The sequence below is a fragment of the Accipiter gentilis genome, chromosome Z (genome assembly GCF_929443795.1).
Source record: "Accipiter gentilis chromosome Z, bAccGen1.1, whole genome shotgun sequence".
In the NCBI taxonomy this organism is placed as follows: Eukaryota; Metazoa; Chordata; class Aves; order Accipitriformes; family Accipitridae; genus Astur; species Astur gentilis.
Window position 1 is genome coordinate 61918402 of NC_064919.1, and position 18347 is coordinate 61936748.

At 41.9% G+C, this 18347-nt stretch overlaps 1 protein-coding gene across 9 annotated transcripts in view; it reads left to right on the forward strand.

Annotated features, from left to right (window-relative positions):
* PDE8B (phosphodiesterase 8B) overlaps positions 1-18118 on the forward strand; it is a 78109-nt gene extending 59991 nt beyond the window's left edge. For 6 of the 9 annotated variants that reach the window (XM_049794409.1, XM_049794411.1, XM_049794413.1 and 3 more), the window contains 12 exons: positions 784-808; positions 3705-3782; positions 4658-4734; positions 5924-6088; positions 6896-6941; positions 7379-7514; positions 9165-9363; positions 10290-10507; positions 11525-11660; positions 14682-14849; positions 16423-16552; positions 17068-18118. In XM_049794409.1, coding sequence (XP_049650366.1) covers positions 784-808; positions 3705-3782; positions 4658-4734; positions 5924-6088; positions 6896-6941; positions 7379-7514; positions 9165-9363; positions 10290-10507; positions 11525-11660; positions 14682-14849; positions 16423-16552; positions 17068-17183 — 1494 coding nt within the window. In that variant the 3' untranslated portion in view covers positions 17184-18118. Of the gene's footprint in view, positions 1-765; positions 809-3704; positions 3783-4657; positions 4735-5923; positions 6089-6895; positions 6942-7378; positions 7515-9164; positions 9364-10289; positions 10508-11524; positions 11661-14681; positions 14850-16422; positions 16553-17067 lie in introns of all 9 variants that reach the window. The other 3 variants (XM_049794416.1, XM_049794419.1, XM_049794415.1) reach the window with 2 other exon arrangements.
* Positions 18119-18347: the final 229 nt, after the last annotated feature.

Genomic DNA, 18347 nt, shown 5'->3' on the forward strand with positions numbered 1-18347 from the left:
TCTGAGCAGGATGGAAAAGCAGAGGAGCATTTAATCTGTGTTATTGTAGACCAAGCAATAGCTGTAAACTTTTAAGATGATGGAAAAAATCATATTTAAATTCTGAGAAAGTTTGAAATATCTATTGGTGGAGCTACCCAAGATGTTTCAGAAGCACAAATAATTAAGATCTTGTGTTTAACTTTTTTCCTTCATGAGAATGATTAAAAATTACTTGGAAATAAAGTTCTGATGGATGACACCTACCTCTACCCTTCAGTTCCTGGAGACTTGTTTTTGTAACTGAGTTTTTTGAAGTCTGGTTTATCAGCGACCCATGAAAGAAGGCATGCACAATTAGATTAGATAGTACTAAGAAAATGGTTTTAAATTACCATATAGAAGGCAAAAATGAATATTTTAGGATTATTTTTTTTTCTTCTTGTGTTTTATTCCTGGAATCTTTCAGATTCATATGCAATTTGCACTTAAAATACTATCTAAAAATGAATGTCAGTTCTCTGGCAGACACAGGCATTAAGCAGGAACTTAATACCTAAAAGCACTATTGTATGTGTAATTTTCTGCATTGCATATCTGTTTACTTTCATATTATTTCTCTACATCTAATTACACCTAAAAAAGAGTCTTTGCCAAACACTTTTTAAATAACTGAACAGAAAATGCTGGATAAGGACAGTGTTGAATGTAGTGCTTTTAAAATCTTTTTCTATTATTTTTCCTTACATATGTATCTTACTTTTGGTGCATCTTCGGTTCTACAAGAGTTACCATGATGAGAAGTACACAGGAGACAATTACCAGTCAGGTAAGAATACTTTCATTTACCTTTATATACCACTGTGCTTGAAGTCATGGCTGGATTTTTTGCTGGTATGAAATGTTGTCTCTTCCCTCTGTTGAGTCTGTGGTCAGAGCAGATGGCCAATGATAGATGCCAGCTGCTCTGATGTCGCACCACGAATTGGATTTGTAGCCTTCATTAATAATTCAATCTCCTGTGCAGAGCTCCCGCCGAGCATTCAGAGTTAAGATGCATTGCTCTTCGTTGTACTAAAACACCATGTCTGATCCTGAAGCTGGTGTGCCTTGGCACCCCTTTGTGTTTGAAATTAATGTGGAACTGCTCTGATTTTTGCCAGCAGATCTGCCCTAGGGTTTTCAAGTTCAGGACCTGTCAGCAGGCCGTTGGTTTGGCCACAGCACAGGGCTAAGACAGTTGTCTGTAGTGTCCAGGCTACAGTTAATCATGTCCTGTCAGGGCTGGGCTGTTGAAGCGTGGCTGCACAGCCTTTGCCCTGTGTCTCAGCCAGGTTTGCTTACTTGCACACAGCACGTTCAAGCTCTCAGTAACTTCTGCAGATAGCTTTTGACTAACAGTGTGGAATATAAGGGGATAACCTCTTCTTCCAATGCTGTGTAATATTGGAGTAACAATTTTCCCTTAGGAAGGACGCACTAAAGGCCAGTTTTAAACTAGTGATTCTAGTGATCTGAGCCAGATGCAGCACTGCTGTCCTATTCGGAGTGAACAGGTTCTTGTGCTCTGTTATCTTCTGGTACCTGAGGCTCTTCCCACTATGAAACACTGGACAACATTGCTGCACAATGTCAAGCAGCTTCTGATTTTCACATGGGAGGAGTATTTAACATACCAAGAGCATGGGAAATGACTGCTTGATGTGCCCTACATTTTCTGCTCTCGTTACCATTGCTGCCATCAGAACCGATCCATGGTGTGCTAAACTGCTTGCTTCTCTGACCCTGTAATAAACACAGTTTTTCTTTCTCACTGTTTCTTTCCTGCAAACAGGAAGGTGAGAACACACATGAATTAAGCTGAAGAACACTTCTTACTAGTTAACACGTTGTTACTAGTTCACTAATGTGTTTTACAGATTATGTGGGGCATTTAGGTTTGCTCATTATTGTGACAGATTTCAGCAAGCCTGGGAAGCCACATCCCACGAAGCCATGTTGATGACGGTGGTGCAGTGAGAGCAGGCAACCTTAGAGTCACATGTACGTGATGTAGGTTCCTTCTCTGCAGTCCATGGTTGTGGTACAAGAATAAATTCCCAGAGCCATCGACGTATACCAGTATGTGACGAATGTAGAAAAACAATCCATGTGTATTGTGCTGTTTGCAATGATGTAATTTGTAACAAATCTGGATGGGGAGACATTCCATTCAACAGGTGAAGGAAATTTTTTTATTTAGGCATTTAAATATTTTCAGCTGAAATTGTAGTGTGGCATAGTAGCTTTTAAGCACCTGTAACTCTCTAGGTGGTACTAGCAAAGTTTCCAGCTTGCTAGTTGGTATTTAACACAAGAAGAGTTGTCCTGTCAGCTACTGCCACTCGCAGCTATGTTTATGTGTAGATATTCGATCCCATTGAAGTGCCTTATGTTAAACTCCTCCAAATGTTAATGCAAGAAAGGGTTTTGAAAGAGGAGTCCTATCAAATAAATAAATAAAATAATTTAACATGCATTAGTTATGCCCCACTCTTAGGTGTCAACAGAGGAAAATGCTTTCAATTTCTCCAGTCCAGACTACAACAAAATAAGAAGACCCAAGTTGTCTTGTAAACACAAGCTATGGTAAAGAAAAGAATTAAGACAGAAACTGTATTTCAGTAGTTTTTAAGATGGATATATTTTTAATTCTGGAGAATTGTATATTAACATTTTATTTTTGCTAAGGACAGGCTGCATATACCCTGTCTTGTAACACCATTATGCAAATTGGTCCTTATGTTGGGAATATCAGTTTTCTGATATTTCTGATTCTTCACATGGTGATTATCTCCTTGTGAAAGCTTGCTAGGGTCTCTGATCTTTGAGTGGAATTTCAGATACTCTGGGAATAGGTACTATAGAGACTCTTGCAAGAAGCTGGATAGACACATTGGTGCTGTTTTTAAACATAAGGCAGAGTGCAAACTGTAATGTTTTGGAGGGAAATGAAACTTCACCAGATTTTTTTTTTTTTTTTTTTGAGGCTCTTTCCGGGCATTTTACCCAGCTTTTGCATTTGTCTGGGTGTAACAATTTCTTTTGCTTTAGCAAATGGCAGTTTCAAGAATGGCAGCTTGGTGCATTGTTCATTTTCACAACAACTTGATTGATTGTTTATAATAATTCTCAGTGTGTTGGATTCTTCTTAAACACAGGGTACAAAAAATTATTGCAATTAAAAGCAAAAGCTGTCTGAGTCTGAATTGTGCTTGGACTGGAAGAGTGTAGACTAAGATGGTATTTTTCTCACTTGGCTAAACTTCTAGGCAGTTAAACTTAGGCTTGTTCAGTGGTTGGTGGAGAGCAAAAGGGACTTGCAGGAGGGGTTCAACCTGCCTGCTTGAGACATCTCTCTTAAAGCATGAACTTTAGATCTGTCTTAGAGAAAGACAGCCTGAAAGACTGCTGCTTTTAGGGAGCTAAAGTTAGGTGAAGCAAGTCCTCTGTTTCATAAGGTATCTTGACTTCCTTGCAAAACAGCTTTCCAGGTGACTTTAGACAAGTTGCTGTAAACTGACAGACACCAGGTACCTTGTTCTGATGTGCACAGATTACAATATTTCCCCCACTTATGTGGTATTGTTAAGATCATTTAATTAAATGTCCAGAATTTTACATGGAGGCAACTCTGTAGAGGTCTTACTTGATGCATTTTAAAGGTTTTTGGTTTGTATTTACAGAATCCCATTCCTTCAAATGCAAGAATAGACGGAAAGACTCAATTGATGTTAAGTCAATAACATCTCAAAGTAGTGATGGTAAGAAAGTAAATTGTCAAGAATGATGTTGTAAATAAAGAACAGACTTGCCTTAGGCAATAAAAATGGAGAATGAAAGAGGAACCAGACAGATTCGCAGCTGATTAAATTCCAGTTTTTTACAACTGCTATAAAATTTCTTTATTCTGATTTGCAAAACAGTGCCTCAGCATCACTATACAATGCATAGCAGTGCGCAGTGCCTTCACAGAGAGGAGGAGTGGCTCTGCTATAGGATGGGGGCAGCCTGCTAAAAGAGTGCATGGTGAAGGGTTAGTTCCACCTCTCTTGGAAAGCTGCAGCTTGTGCTGAAGGGATCTACTGCTGCTGGTTACTTGAAAGCAGTACTTCTGCTCCTGATCCCATTTGTGACTGCTTGCTGGGGCTGGGATGGTGGTGGTAGAGATTTCTTTCTGCCCCAGTAGGTAGTGAGAGAAGCACACAGCTTATGGGGACGAGGAACAGGTTCCATCAGAGCAGATGTATCACTGAGACAAGGGACACAGACACACACACACATACTCTCACAGGAGGAGCTGTGTCTGACAGAGATCCATTGCAAACAAAGGGACGGTGGCAGGTACTGGGCATGAAGTATAATATAGCTTAAGTATAGCTCCACTTCAGTATAGCTGAAGTGAAGGATGGACAGAAAAACTGACAGCAGAAGTGAGGGGTAGCTGCAAAGGAGCTAGTGAACAGTGCAAGAAATGAAGCAGTAAAACAAGAACTTGCAGGAGGGGAGACACAGGAGAAATAGGGGATGAGGCTGGATTCTGTCGTGCTGTTTCCCAGTGACAGCATTCTGCACTCTTTAAATGCTGTCATTTGATTTCCACTCTGTGGCATGTAAACAGTGCTATCTCTAACGGCAGCTCCAGGTTTACAGACCCGACGGTACTCTTCCATGGCAAGGATCCACTCGATGACAATAGAAGCTCCTATCACAAAGGTGAGTCCTGAGTGCCGCCTTTTCCACAATCTCAGAGTTTGGAGTTGCTCTCATAGGGAAGTTTGTGGCAGGATATCCAGGGGTTTCCTGCACCTTGTATTTAACAGAATAATTTTTTTTTTTTCTTACCACTTACTGCATCTCATTGTGTCATCCTAAATCCTAGTCTTAAGGAAGAATATTAAAAAGGGGAAAAGATGTCCTTGCCAGATGCACTGCTTGTGGCAGGAAGGGGACCCTGGTCTGTTGAGCCATGCATTTGTAGGAGGACATGTTCTTCCCATCTCACCTTTGCTTTTACCATTGATATTTGTAAGATAGCATGCAGGGAGGGGAGCACCTGCCCCATATTCTGTCCCCCACTTGCCTGCAGTCTTTTCTTCACTATCTGTGTTATACACTCTGCTCTTGCAAACCAGCTGCACAATCGCTTGTCTCGCAAACTAGGGTGCCTGCCATCTCCCACCCTCAAACGGTTTTTTCTTCTCTCTTCCTGTCATTAAGGTCTTGACTTCCTAGCACCACCATGGCTGTTAGAGCAGCTGACTCCTCCCCTTTTCCTTCTCCCCAGGCATACCCGCAGGGAGGCCTGTAGTGCCCTCGCTTCTGGTTGCTAGAGGAGACAGCACTGGGGCTTTCTCCCTCTCAGTCCTGGCACTGTTGCTGCATTCCCAGATTGCAGCTGTGGCACAAGGTGGGAGGCAAAGAAGAGCCATACTCTTCTCCTTTAACCATGGCCCACCTGTTTCTGCTCTCTGCCTTTCATTTTCACATCGAGAAAACTAAGGCTTTGCATCCAATATCAGGATATCTGAGTCACATCCAGGAGTTTGTCCATTTGGTTTTTTCCCTCTCGGGACTGAATGATTGCTTCTGAGCAGCCTGGCTATGCTGAAGGACTGGGACATGGCTAGTTTTTGGTCTACCCACCTGCAACTATTTCAGATATTTCAGACCCTTCTGCTTTCACTTCCCAGGAGTTTGCCAGTTATAAATAGCAGATGGATACCAGGGAATCTGAGCACAAATTTACATTTTCAGAGTTGCACTTCAAGGGTTGGGGGGAATTACATGGCATTTGCTAAATGGAAAGTAGCATAATCAAGCCAAGAATAAAGATTTTGTAATAAAAAAAAAAGACAAAAGTGCCATTCACTCTTTCTCTTCTGTCTCCTTAACCTGCTTTCAGGTTATTAACATCATTAATGCTGCCCAGGAAAACAGCCCCATCACAGTAGCAGAAGCCTTGGACAGAGTTCTGGAAATTCTGCGGACAACAGAACTTTACTCCCCTCAGCTAGGTACCAAAGATGAAGATCCTCACACAAATGATCTTGTTGGAGGTCTTATGACTGTGAGTAAAATTAGTAAAGATGAAACTACTGTTACCAATGTCCTACATCACAGTTCAGGGCTCTGCTGTGCTGAATTTTCACAAGCAATGGGAAGGGGACTCATAATTCATGACCACTTCACTTAAGTATTTTGGCCTCTCTACCAACAGCAGGCACCAAGATGTAGTAAGATATGGCCACATCTCAGTACATTGGGTGCATTAATCCTCATATATAAGTGAACATGGTTGCCACTAGAAACTATATCATCCAATCTGATTTGTCTCAAAGAGATACTTTGTAGAAACCCTAGAATCTTAGATGGGATTAGAGGGATTGTTCTACAGATGGTCCAGTGTAAGAGCGAAGTTACTTTAATCAGATTCTGACTTTGGTCCTGTAACAGCAGTAACACTGTCTGCCAGAGACAGACCACCCAGATTTCATCATGGTTTACCTCGTTTTTTAACACACACTGACCTAATCCTTGTCAAAATAATATTAAAAAAAAGAAAGAAAAATAAAAGATAGTGGTTAATTTGAATGGTGAAATCCTACAGCTGCCAATGAAAGGGTCAAGAAGGGGAAAACACTTTATAGTTAATAACATCCCTTCTGGAGATCTCATACTAGTCGTTGGATTCCTTGGATCCTTTCATGTCTGTTTTGAAAGACCTTAAAACAAGGATGGTGCTTATAATGCTACAATAGGAGCAGAGCTTTTAGTAGACAGGAATAGTATCTAATGAGAAAGTGCATGCAGTGTTTTTGCAATTAATGATGCATGGTTACTCTGCCTAAAACTTAGGATAAACTTGCTTTTTCAGGATGGCTTGAGAAGACTGTCAGGAAACGAGTATGTGTTTTCTAAGAGTAAGCCACCATTTTAAACTTCCCTTTGCACGTGTGACTTCTTTTGTAGATGCTAATGACACAGAGCTCCAAGCTAAGTTGCAGTGGGATGTATGTCTTTGGAAATGGTTGTCTAAGTGACTGCAGAACAAGTGGTAGACTGCCTCCATTTTGGAGTTGAAGCAGGTTCTAATAATTAAAATAATGCATTTCAAAATGTAGAAAAACAGACTAGGAAAATACTAAATTGTCACTCAAAGAAATGTTCACTGGTCTTTTTGGTTTATGTCCAAATAATCTGTAATAACATAAACCATACACATTATAGGCTTTTACAGACTTTTTCATGTAAATAAAAGAGTTGTTTTTCTTGAAAAAGAGTTGTTTTCTAAATGGAGTTCTGCGGGAGGGGGGAGATAATCCAGGAATGTTGTAACTCCCAAATTCCATTTCAACAGATATGAACCTGAGCCATAGTCACCTTTCAGTGCCAAACACCATCAACGATGTTCCACCCTGTATTGCACAGCTGCTAGATAATGAGGAAAGCTGGGACTTCAATATTTTTGAGTTGGAAGCTGTTACAAATAAAAGGTACTGGCCTCCTTTCCCTGGATGCCCGCAGAAAGGTTTTTGAGGAACTGTAACAGAAAGCAGTTTGCTCTGGATAGACTGAAGCAAGACACAGCAAATCTGTGAGAGCTGTCTTCTTGTGTGTGTGTGTTTTCGATACCACTTGTCCCATTCAACAAGCCAGGTACACACCTTGGTCAAGATGTGTGCACAGACCATGGGGAGCCCTGTACAGACTGTTGTCTTCCCTGACAGCATCTGCAGCCCTCCAGGACTGTCTTCTGTTCAACTTTTACCTTGCTTGACTCCCATCCACTCTGTCCAGGTGACACTGTTTGGCACAGCCTCGTGGTGTTACATGCTGGATGTCCCACAGATGCCGCATTTTCCTGCTCATGTGCAAATGGTCATGCTGGAAAAAGCAAGCCTCTCCCCTCCCTCACCTAACCACCCTATGATTTAGGAAGCTCCGAGGCAGCTGTGGCTTTTGATTATAGGGATAAAAACACTGGGCTGGAGGATAAACCAGTGATAGGATCAAAAGCCTGAGATTTTAAAGCTAATAATGAAAGAAGATGCCAGTAGTTTTGAGGTCAGGCAGACCACAAAACTAAACATGACATCCACTGAGAAAAGTGATTTTCATTCCAAGATGCAAAGAATTGGAGAGACTACCAGGTTTCTTGTACTCTGTTTGAAGAAAATGGCCCTTTTGGGAATTCATATTTGCCTGATTTTAATTTGCACGTGTTGGCTTTGGTTATACCTTTCTCAGCTCAGGAGCCTTGTAGATCATCTTGCAGGGGTGAAAAATGTAACTGATAGGTTGGACTCTGTCACAGGCAACACAGAGTAAATGACAAGCCAGAGTGGATTTGGATTTAAGAACCAACAAGATTAGAGATTTTACTCTATTTACTGTTTCACACACAGGCGCATCGCTGTACTCTCCAGCATTACACTCACCAGACTTCAGATTCCCTCTCCAGCCAGGAGACACACACAAACAGAGTTATCTGCTGCCTGGGTTGAAATTTATGGCAGGGGAGGTGGGGTGGTTACCGATGGCAGGCTCCTGCCTCAGCTCTAGAAAGTGATCCTGCCCTCCTAAAGCTAGAAGAGTTCACATGCAGGAACCTGATACAAAGAGCTGCTCTGAGAAGCATCAATATACTTTGCCTATTGCCAACTTCAAATAGTCAGGAAGCAGAAATCTGGAGCCCCTGAAGTCACCGGTTTATTTGAAACAGTAAACATTTGACCTTTTTTGTCTTAGGGCTTTTTAGCCTTTGGGATGTGCCCATGTCATGTTCAAAGTCTGCTTTTTGTCGTTGGGAAAAAAGTGTATTTTTTATTGACTGACAGATACAAAACCACAAAAGACCTGGGCTTTTAAGAATTTTTTTCTGAAGACACAAGAATTGGTGAAACTCTAGTGGAACTGCTCCATTTCTACAAAACATATCAAAAGAATGTCTGAAAGGATGTAATAATTTGTAACCTTGGCCAGGCTTTTGAGAGGTTATAGATGTGCAATACAAAAATGTTTAACATTTCCCCCCACCTTTTATTCTTAAGGTCTTATTGGTTTCTTTGTCAAAACTATCACTCTTTAGAACATCAGAAGTTCCTATGTTACAATGGTGCTTTTTTTCTTTTATTGTTTTTCAGGCCATTAGTGCATTTGGGCTTAAAGGTTTTTGCCCGATTTGGGGTTTCTGAGTTTTTAAACTGTTCGGAAGCAACACTGCGAGCATGGCTGCAGGTCATTGAAGCCAATTACCACTCCTCCAACTCATACCACAACTCCACGCACGCAGCGGATGTCCTGCATGCTACCGCCTTCTTTCTTGGGAAGGAGAGAGTTAAGGTATAACCATCACCTAAGGAGTACTTTGGGCTAGGATTTTGGTGTGTTTACCATTACTTAAGTAATGGTTCTGGCTTCATAAAGTCTCTCTGCCCTTTAAGTTTTCCTGTGATGCCTGCAGGCCCACAGAGTTTCTTTTTACATGAGTAAGGAATTTACATTTTTAAGTAGCAATAACAGGGGGGAAACCTGGCTGTTTTCTATCCCTTGGTAACTGGCTTTTTACTCAGTAACAGCTCTTAATAAAGCTTTGCAAAAGCTTTGGAGAGGGAGGTGCTGATCTCTTCTCCCTGGGATCCCCTGTCAGGATGTGTGGGAATGGTTCAAAACTGCGCCAGGGGAGGTTTAGACTGGAAGCTGGGAAGCATTTCTTTACCAAGAGGGTGGTCAAACACAGGAACAGGCTTCCTGGAGAGGTGGTCGATGCCCCAGGCCTGTCAGTGTTTAAGAGGCATTTGGACAATGCCCTTAACACCTTAATTTCTCATCAGCCCGGAATTGGTCAGGCAGTTGGACTAGGTGATCATTGTAGGTCCCTTCTGACTGAAATATCTTATCCTATCCTATCCTATCCTAAAACACACAAGCTGTGTAGGATCAGAATCAGGACAGAGGCATTCGGGCAAGCACACAAAGTGGAATGACACCACTAGAGGATCCATCCACCATTAGATGATTTAATGCAAAGATATTGCTTAGGTGACAGCATAGTAAAAAGCTTCATTAAGGAAGGAGGGTTTGGGTAAGGGTGGGAGGGGGATTTTTGGAGTAGGTAACCTGTGGGCTCAGTGAGTGGAAAATGATTCCAAGGAGGTAGGATCACTGCACTCAAGCTTACACTTGCATATTTGTAGGTAGCTGGAAATGGTCAGAAATTATTTACTGGAATTTTTGTGCAACGTCATAATTTTTCTCTCTTCTTGTAGGGAAGTCTTGACCATTTAGATGAGGTGGCTGCATTAATAGCTGCTACCATTCATGACGTAGACCACCCTGGACGGACCAACTCTTTCCTGTGCAATGCAGGCAGTGAATTAGCTGTCCTTTACAATGACACAGCTGTATTAGAGAGTCATCACACAGCACTGGCATTTCAGCTTACAACTAAAGACAGCAAATGCAACATTTTCAAGAATATTGATAGGTGGGTCTGCTGAAGAAGGGCAGTGTGCACGTGTGGGTTGCTTGTTTGGTGATTTTAGTTCGGGGCAGACTGAGAGCTTACCTTCTAAACCAGAAAATATAGTTTAAATAGGCACATTAATATTTAACCTCTTCCAGAATCCTATGTAGACATGATTTTTTTAAAAGGCTTTAATTTCCACCCCCCTCCCGCCCTTCCCCCATCCTCCAATTTGTATTTTTTGGAAGCTTATAGAGATGTTTGATAATCTTTTATGGATTATATTGGCATGGTCCAGCTGGCAGCCTCAAGGCTGCATCTTGACCCACTGCCTTTTCATTGCAGGAGCCTGGAAACAACGGTTTTGGGCCATGTGTTTCCACCCAAGCAGCCAGATGCTGCATGCTATGTCTGCGCATGGGCCCATGTTTGCTGGCACTGCTGCATTCGCATGGCAGAGAAAGGGGTGGTGGTGGTGAAGGAAGCTAAAGCTCTGGGAGAGTTGGAGGCACGCTGCTGCTGGGCATCCACATAGCCTGGGAGTTCCCATTGCATCAGCCTAGCTTTTGCAGGGACGGGGTGGGAGAGAAAGGGATCTGAAAGGGAAAGGGCCTGACCCCAAACAGGTAATGAATTTGTTTAGCCCCCATAACACTGTTGTTTTTTGAAAAACTTGAGATTTGTGTTCCAAGCTAACATACAGTGAGCTGGAAATATGTTGGTACCATTCCTGGAGAAGTTGTCTTAGTGTTACAGCATTATGAAATTGAATTGTAAATTTATATTGACTTCAGGGGATTGGTTTTCATTAGGTAAAAATAACATTAAAAAGGCAATACAGGAATTCAGAGCTGGAGGAACCTCAAGAGGCATGATCTAGTCCATTCCTCCAACCCTAGACCATTCATAACTCTGAATGTGCCAGCTGATGTGGGTGAGCTACTAAGCAGTGTTTTGCAGCACTGTCTCGGCAGGGACGAGGAAAGGGTGGAGCTCTGTCTGGCAGGCTGCTGAGCAGGAACTATTCTTCTTTCCTAGAAATCACTACCGGACATTGCGCCAGGCCATTATCGATATGGTTTTGGCAACGGAGATGACGAAGCACTTTGAGCATGTGAACAAATTTGTGAACAGCATTAACAAGCCAATGGCATCTGAGGAGACCAGCTCACATGTAAGTGTTTGCAGGACTTAGGCCTTTAGGCATTTCAGTGAAGTTCTTCCATGACAACTTTAAGTATCATTTTCATTCACATTGTATTAATTTGCACTGTGGCAATGCCCAAAAGACACAATTGGATTTGTGGCCTGACACCTCAAAGTGTGAAACAATACTTTTATTTTCTTGTTTTCTATGTCTGGCCCTGCTCTTAGCTCATTTAAACACTTCATTTTAAAAGCCTTGCCTTCAAAGCCATCTTGTGTTCAGAAAACATGCGGGTGGGTGTTTTTGTACATGCAAATTCTGTGCATAGAGCCAGGTCAGCAGTTGTGCCTTCGGTCCTGCCTCCAGACAGTGGGATTTGCCTAAGCCTGGGGTTGTAAGTGAGGAACCTGCCCTGGCAGTTTTGCGTCTATATAATCTGGAGACTTCAAGCCATGAGGAATAACTCCATTGCTTCCTGAGACATCTCCACCCCATCCCCATTTCTGACTATACCAAGAGATGTCCAGGCCTTTATTCCTATCAGTTATATACCCCAATGCTTCATCACCAGCCAGGGTATATTCCATAAGATGCCTCCAAGTTTCCCAGGCCGGGCCCCTCTTTGACTTCGCTTGTTGCCTCTCGAGGCTGAGCACTCAGTGCCTGACAGGGTTCTCCAGGGCAGTGTTACTCACCTAAGCAAAGATCATCTTACCACAGCTCAGTGAAAACAGTGCTTTATTAGAAACATAGAAAAAAAAATGAGACCAAACTGAAGGTTAGTGATATTAAAAATAAATAAATGTAGCTTCTGTCTGTTCTCCATAACTGGACTTTTTGCACTGTAGACTGTCCTTGGTGCAGAGACCAGTCAGGACCAGTGGAGTTTACAGCTTCAGCGACAGCTTTATGTTGGTTGAACTGACCTGCTTCTAGGGATCACTGAGCTCTGTTCTCCCAACAGTTTGAGCTGGAAATCACAAATGCTGCTAAACTTCACTGGCTCTGTGGATGCTTTGCACTGTCGTCCCCAGCACTTCCACGCTCTGGAGGGCCCACTGGTTGTGGCACTGGGTCTGAATTAGCCTGATCATCTTCAGTGTCAGAAGTCCCACAGCACGGGGGGATGTGTTTTGGGCTCCGCCAGGGGCCCCTATCACTGTTTCTGCACTGTGGTCCCAACACATCACCTGAGGCTGCGTTTCATGGCTTTCCCCTCCTGGCACGGGCTAAGCCAGGACAGTGGGGATCCCACTTTAGATGAAAGCTCAGAGGAAAGGAAGGTCCACAAAAGTGGGTGGCATGGAATTACCCGCTCTCAGGTTTCTCGGTACTTAACATGTGGACCAGATAGCACCTTGCTCCCCCAATTTCTAGAAAAGCCCTCTGAGGCGTCACTGGGAAATGTGGCTTCTCACAGTGCTTCCTTTCTCCCTCTGACAGCTTAAGTGTTTTTCTGAAATGTTTCCTCCATCTCCACCCTTTTAAAATCTCTTTAGTTTTCTGCCATTCCCACGTTGGTCTGTAGCGCTTAGATTCACAAGCCTGTCTGAAACCACAGTGTTTCCATCCTCTGAACACGTTTCTGGGAAATCTTCCTTTTATCTCATGAATGCATTTGTTCCAGCACTTCCTAAAGAGCTTTTAAATGCTCTCCATACATTCTACTGCAATCAGCTTTTTTAACCTATAGAAAACCCTTTCTTTGACTCACTTTCCTTTATCTTACCAGTTTATAGCAGAGGCTATTTTAAAATGTACAAGAGATGGAGAGCAATAAAAGCGGAGCACAGAACTACTTCTATTACAGACTGGTTTTTTTCTCCAGTATTAGGTTGTTCTGTTCCTTATTGTTAACAGTGGCTTTTCCTATTTTTGATCTTGAACAGCAGTTAAGGAGCAGGGTTAATCTGGCAGCACTTTGCTGGACTACCCATGCTGAAAAAAAAATTAACTGCTAAACATAAAGTTAGAAGATTAATGCCTGAATTGGCAACTGTCACTGCAAAATATCTCCCCCTAAACCACAAAGACATTAATTTAGCCGTGGTGGTAAAAAGTATTTATGTTCAGTTTTTGACTCAAGAGCTGAATTTAGCAGTGAAGGGAGGCCATAATTACACAAATATATTATTTTGAGAACAGTGTTAATGCCATAGTGAGCTGAAGTGGAGGCTTTTTATTACTCAGTAAGGAACATAATATACCTGTGCCTTTCTAAATTGTTCAAGACCCAGAAGATGATGCCACAGCAGACTTCTAACAACCACTCTGTCCCCTCCACCTGCTCTCCAGAGCAGTCAATAAGCAGTTTGGTATTTTACGGCCTAGCAAGCAGAGACTTTCTGCAGTCAGTCTGCTACTCCTGCATTTTCATAGTGTTAATCTCATAGATTAGCTGAGACTTCATCCTAGCTAGTAACTAAGACCAAATAGTATTCCAGGCCGAGGGCTCAGAATCCAGTACAAAGGCAGCAGTCTTATTTGCAAACATACTAGAACTGAACAGCACAGACCGGCTTTTCTGCCTGTAAAAGGAACAGTTGTGCAAGTCAGTTCACCCCTCTGTGCCTGCCTCAGTTTTCCCATCTAGGAATGAAAACCAAACTCCAGAAACTCCCCTAAATAAAGCAGCTCCCTACCATCACTGCCCCCACATTTAAAAACTCAGCAGTGAGTATGGTTTATCAGCTTGCAGCTGGCAGCTGCGTCCCCTGTCCTGGTCCTGTTCCAAGAGGGCAAAGCTGGGACATGGGAAAGGGTAACTCACCCTACCTGATGAAGAGCCTGTGACTCCTTTATTTCACAAACCTTGCTATTAATTCTGAGAATCTTCCACAATTGTCATATGTAATGGGGCTATCATTAGCAAGGCTGCATTTCTCAGACATCACTTTCTCCTCCAAGTTCCTGGTGCTCTGCATGAAATTGGAAGGCGTCAGGCTGGGTGCCCGCTTACTGCCTAAGTGCAAGAGCTGATAATGATGCCCTCGCTCCTGCTAGCAGGGATGCTGGCCACTGGTCCCTGTAACCACTTCTCTTTTACAGAGCGAAGGCAGCAACTGCGACTGTACAGCCAATATAAAGAATTTTCCAGATAACCAGACACTGATCAAGCGCATGATGATTAAATGTGCGGATGTAGCAAATCCATGTCGCCCCCTAGAGCTATGTATCGAATGGGCAGGGAGGATTTCAGAGGAGTATTTTGCACAGGTACGTATATTTTTATAATTTGACTATTATGTTAGGTGACAAAGTGCACATCAGCTGGTCTGCTGTTCCACACGGGGTCTGCCTGGCATCACAATGGAGTCCAGATATATGCTTTTTGTCCCCAGCCAGAACTGGCCCCTCGGAATTCACTCTAGTTTGCTTACCATGAAGTTTGCAGTACAGAGTGGTGGAAAGGAGGTTTTACACTTTCAGCTTTCTCCATCTGGCCAAAACAAAATTATTTGATTAGCCTTAGTCAATTTGATTAGCCTTAGTCAATTTAATTTGCTGAAATTCAAGAGCGTCACCATTCTAGCTTCTAGTCCCAATACCTTCCCTGAAAAGAGCATGATCGATGCCTGATGAAGCCCTCAACTGAATCATCAGGCTGGCCCTTTCTCTTCTAAGATGGCACCTGAACTATTGTCACGGTAGGCAGATGATGTAGTAGGCCAGTACTGCAGGCATGTGGCCAGTGTAAATGCTTACCACATGGGATTGCTCCAGACAGAACTGGAAGCTCAACTTCCTTTCTTAATATTCAGCTTTTCTAACACAAATGCACCAGCTTCCTGAAAGTGGAACATTCTTCTCGTTCTTTATTTGAACACCTGCTAGATTCTTAGCTTTCATTTGCCACTAATGGTGCAGAAATCAGCAGCTACGACCAGAGAGACAGAAAAGTGGGCGTGCCTACCATCCAAATTCAGATCATACATGTGATAGTTACTACTGAAGAAAATTGTAGGTAATGCCTGGGACGTGTGAACTTCATTTTAATGACAGTGAATAAATTTGATCACTTCCTAAGTAAGATCAAGGATCACTTAGGCTGTATCTCCCTAGCAGTCAAGGTATCGTGAGCTAGCTTTAAACTGCCAATCTTAGGCACTAGCCTACTAGTAATGTAAAGTGCTGAGAACTGCTCTGCTCTTCATTTGCTTTTTCTGGTAATTTTGGGGACTGCTCTGCTGCCAATTCCAGCATTAGGTGCTGCCTACACTACTCAAAATGGTTTTTTTGTAATTAAATTCCAAGACTGTTGAGGTGATTGGCTCCTCCACTATACCAAGTGCAACAAAACCAGCCCGCTTCCAGTTGCGGACACAGAGTCAAAGGGTATACCCTTACTTCTATTCATCTTATAACCCACACACACAGAGAAAGTAGCGACAGCAACATCCCTCTTACCTGAAGGACAAATGGTTTGAAACAGCCACTAGAGATGTGGAAAAAAGGAGAGCTCAGACTTGTCGTCTGCTAAAGGACTCTTCAACCCCATTTTCCTTTTTTAGCTGGTGCGCCCTAATCACCAGATTAGAGCGTTCTGTCTCGCCAGAGTTAAGAGCAATCGCAGCACTACAGTAATAAAGTACTTGTGAAAGGGAAGCAATGTTGATTTCAGTCCCCATTCCAGATGGAAAAAAACACATGAAACTAAGGCAATTTGCCTCTGGGGTTCTAAAGTTTGTCTCAAATCTCCTACTGCAATTCATCTAATCCCCTGGCCTTTGCTACACTAGCATGAAAGCCAGCAAAGCTCTAAGGGCTAACTCGAGTTTTGTTTTCTTAGACTGATGAAGAGAAGAGACAGGGTCTGCCTGTTGTAATGCCAGTATTTGATAGAAACACCTGCAGCATCCCCAAGTCTCAAATTTCCTTCATTGATTATTTTATAACAGATATGTTCGATGCATGGGATGGTAAGTACTTCTGCTTTTTTCTTCCTTTCTCTAAGGCAGAGGTTTCTACAGAGTAAAACGAATAATCTCAAGCTGGCCTTGAGTCCAATTTTTTTCCAAGGGCAGTACCTGCATAGCATCTAAGCAGCGATGCTGCTGAAGCCCATTTCACTGCACACACCACCAGCTTTATGAAAGTTGAGCATTTACCAGACAATCTCTGTAAAGAAGGAAGGAGTAATGGTTCAGAACTAAGCTTTTTTTCATCTAGGTCTTTTTTCCTTTAGCAATGTATTTCTGAGGAGCAGAAACTGAGACCACAGTGGTAGCATGCTAGCATAATTTAATAAAGTCACTGTAATTATGAAAGGGACTTGCTTGAAAGAGTAACAGGCTGAAAAAAAAAAAAATCTGTCCTCTTTTAGCATTAGCTTACAGCTGAAGGAACAGAAAAGTAGGAGAATTTCAGATGAGGTTGGGCTGTTCTTCTGCCCAGTCTGTATACATAGTACAATTCTTTCTCCTGTACATTTCAGCATTTGCACATCTGCCTGTTTTGATGCAACATTTGGCTAATAACTACAAACACTGGAAAACACTGGATGAGTTAAAGTGCAAGAGTCTCAGGCTCCCATCGGAAAACAACAACTAACACTAAGGCAAGAAAAACAGACCTCTTGATCTACCAGTTTCACTGTGAATCGCTTACTGACTTGGCTACAAGAGGGATGGTGTTTCCTTTCCAGTGAAATTCAGACTGCGTGGCAAGAAGGAAATATTTTATTCATCACTTTTAAGCTTCTTTGAATCCTACAGAAAAATGTTTTTGAAAAGGCTACATAATCCACAGGTTAATAAGTGCTCTTTGGAAATAACATTTTGTGGCAGAAAATGTACTTCTGAAACTAATTTCTAATACTGAATATGTGTTTGTCAAATCTTGTAATTGATAGAACTGTATTCATTAACACTTCACACATCTGTTTCTGAGACAGGAGGCTAATCTAGTCACCAGTAGAGTAAGAATAGGTTGACAAATAAGCATAAAAACTTCCCACTTATCTAGCATAAATTTGCTCCAATTCCATCAATGTTCTTCAGCTCTCTGAATCATAATTCTAAAGAGAACATGCACAGTAGAACAAGTAAACCTCAATAAATTGGATACGGTAAAGAACAAACCGTGCATAAGTTAAAACAACCTTCTTCTCACAGAGACCGTCTCCGAGCACTGCCTGTTCTCTCTTCTTTCTTTTCCATATAAAATTGTGGTAGGAATCAAATTCCCTTAAAATTGGCCATATAATAGAGGAAAATAAGCATGTTCTGTATAACTGGTGCCATCCACATGTTCCTCTGCCATCTTAGGAGATGTTATGATGCAATGTTTCATCAAATTTTACACAAAAAACATTGTGGCACTTGATCAACATCCTTTTTTATAAAGTGGTGTTTGTACACATGGTCATCAATTTTCTTAAACCAATCTAAATTTTATGAGAAGTCCATATATTGTGCTACTTAGTTCTAGGATAAACCTGTTGCTTTTTAAAAAAAGTTTCCAGGTTACAATTTGTAACAGCATTGTAATTTGTACCGCTTTTTCCCTCGTAATAAAATGCTGGTTTGTTTTGTGATGTAAAAAGTATTTCAAAAGATGTAAATAAGTTAAAATCAAACAAAGTTTTTCATTAGTTTTAAGATACAAAATTTATGCTAAAGCTTCCACAGCACAAAGGCATATTTTTGTACATCTCATTTTAAGCACATGCAGAACACGAACATGAGTTCAAATTTTAGACTATTGTCAGACTAT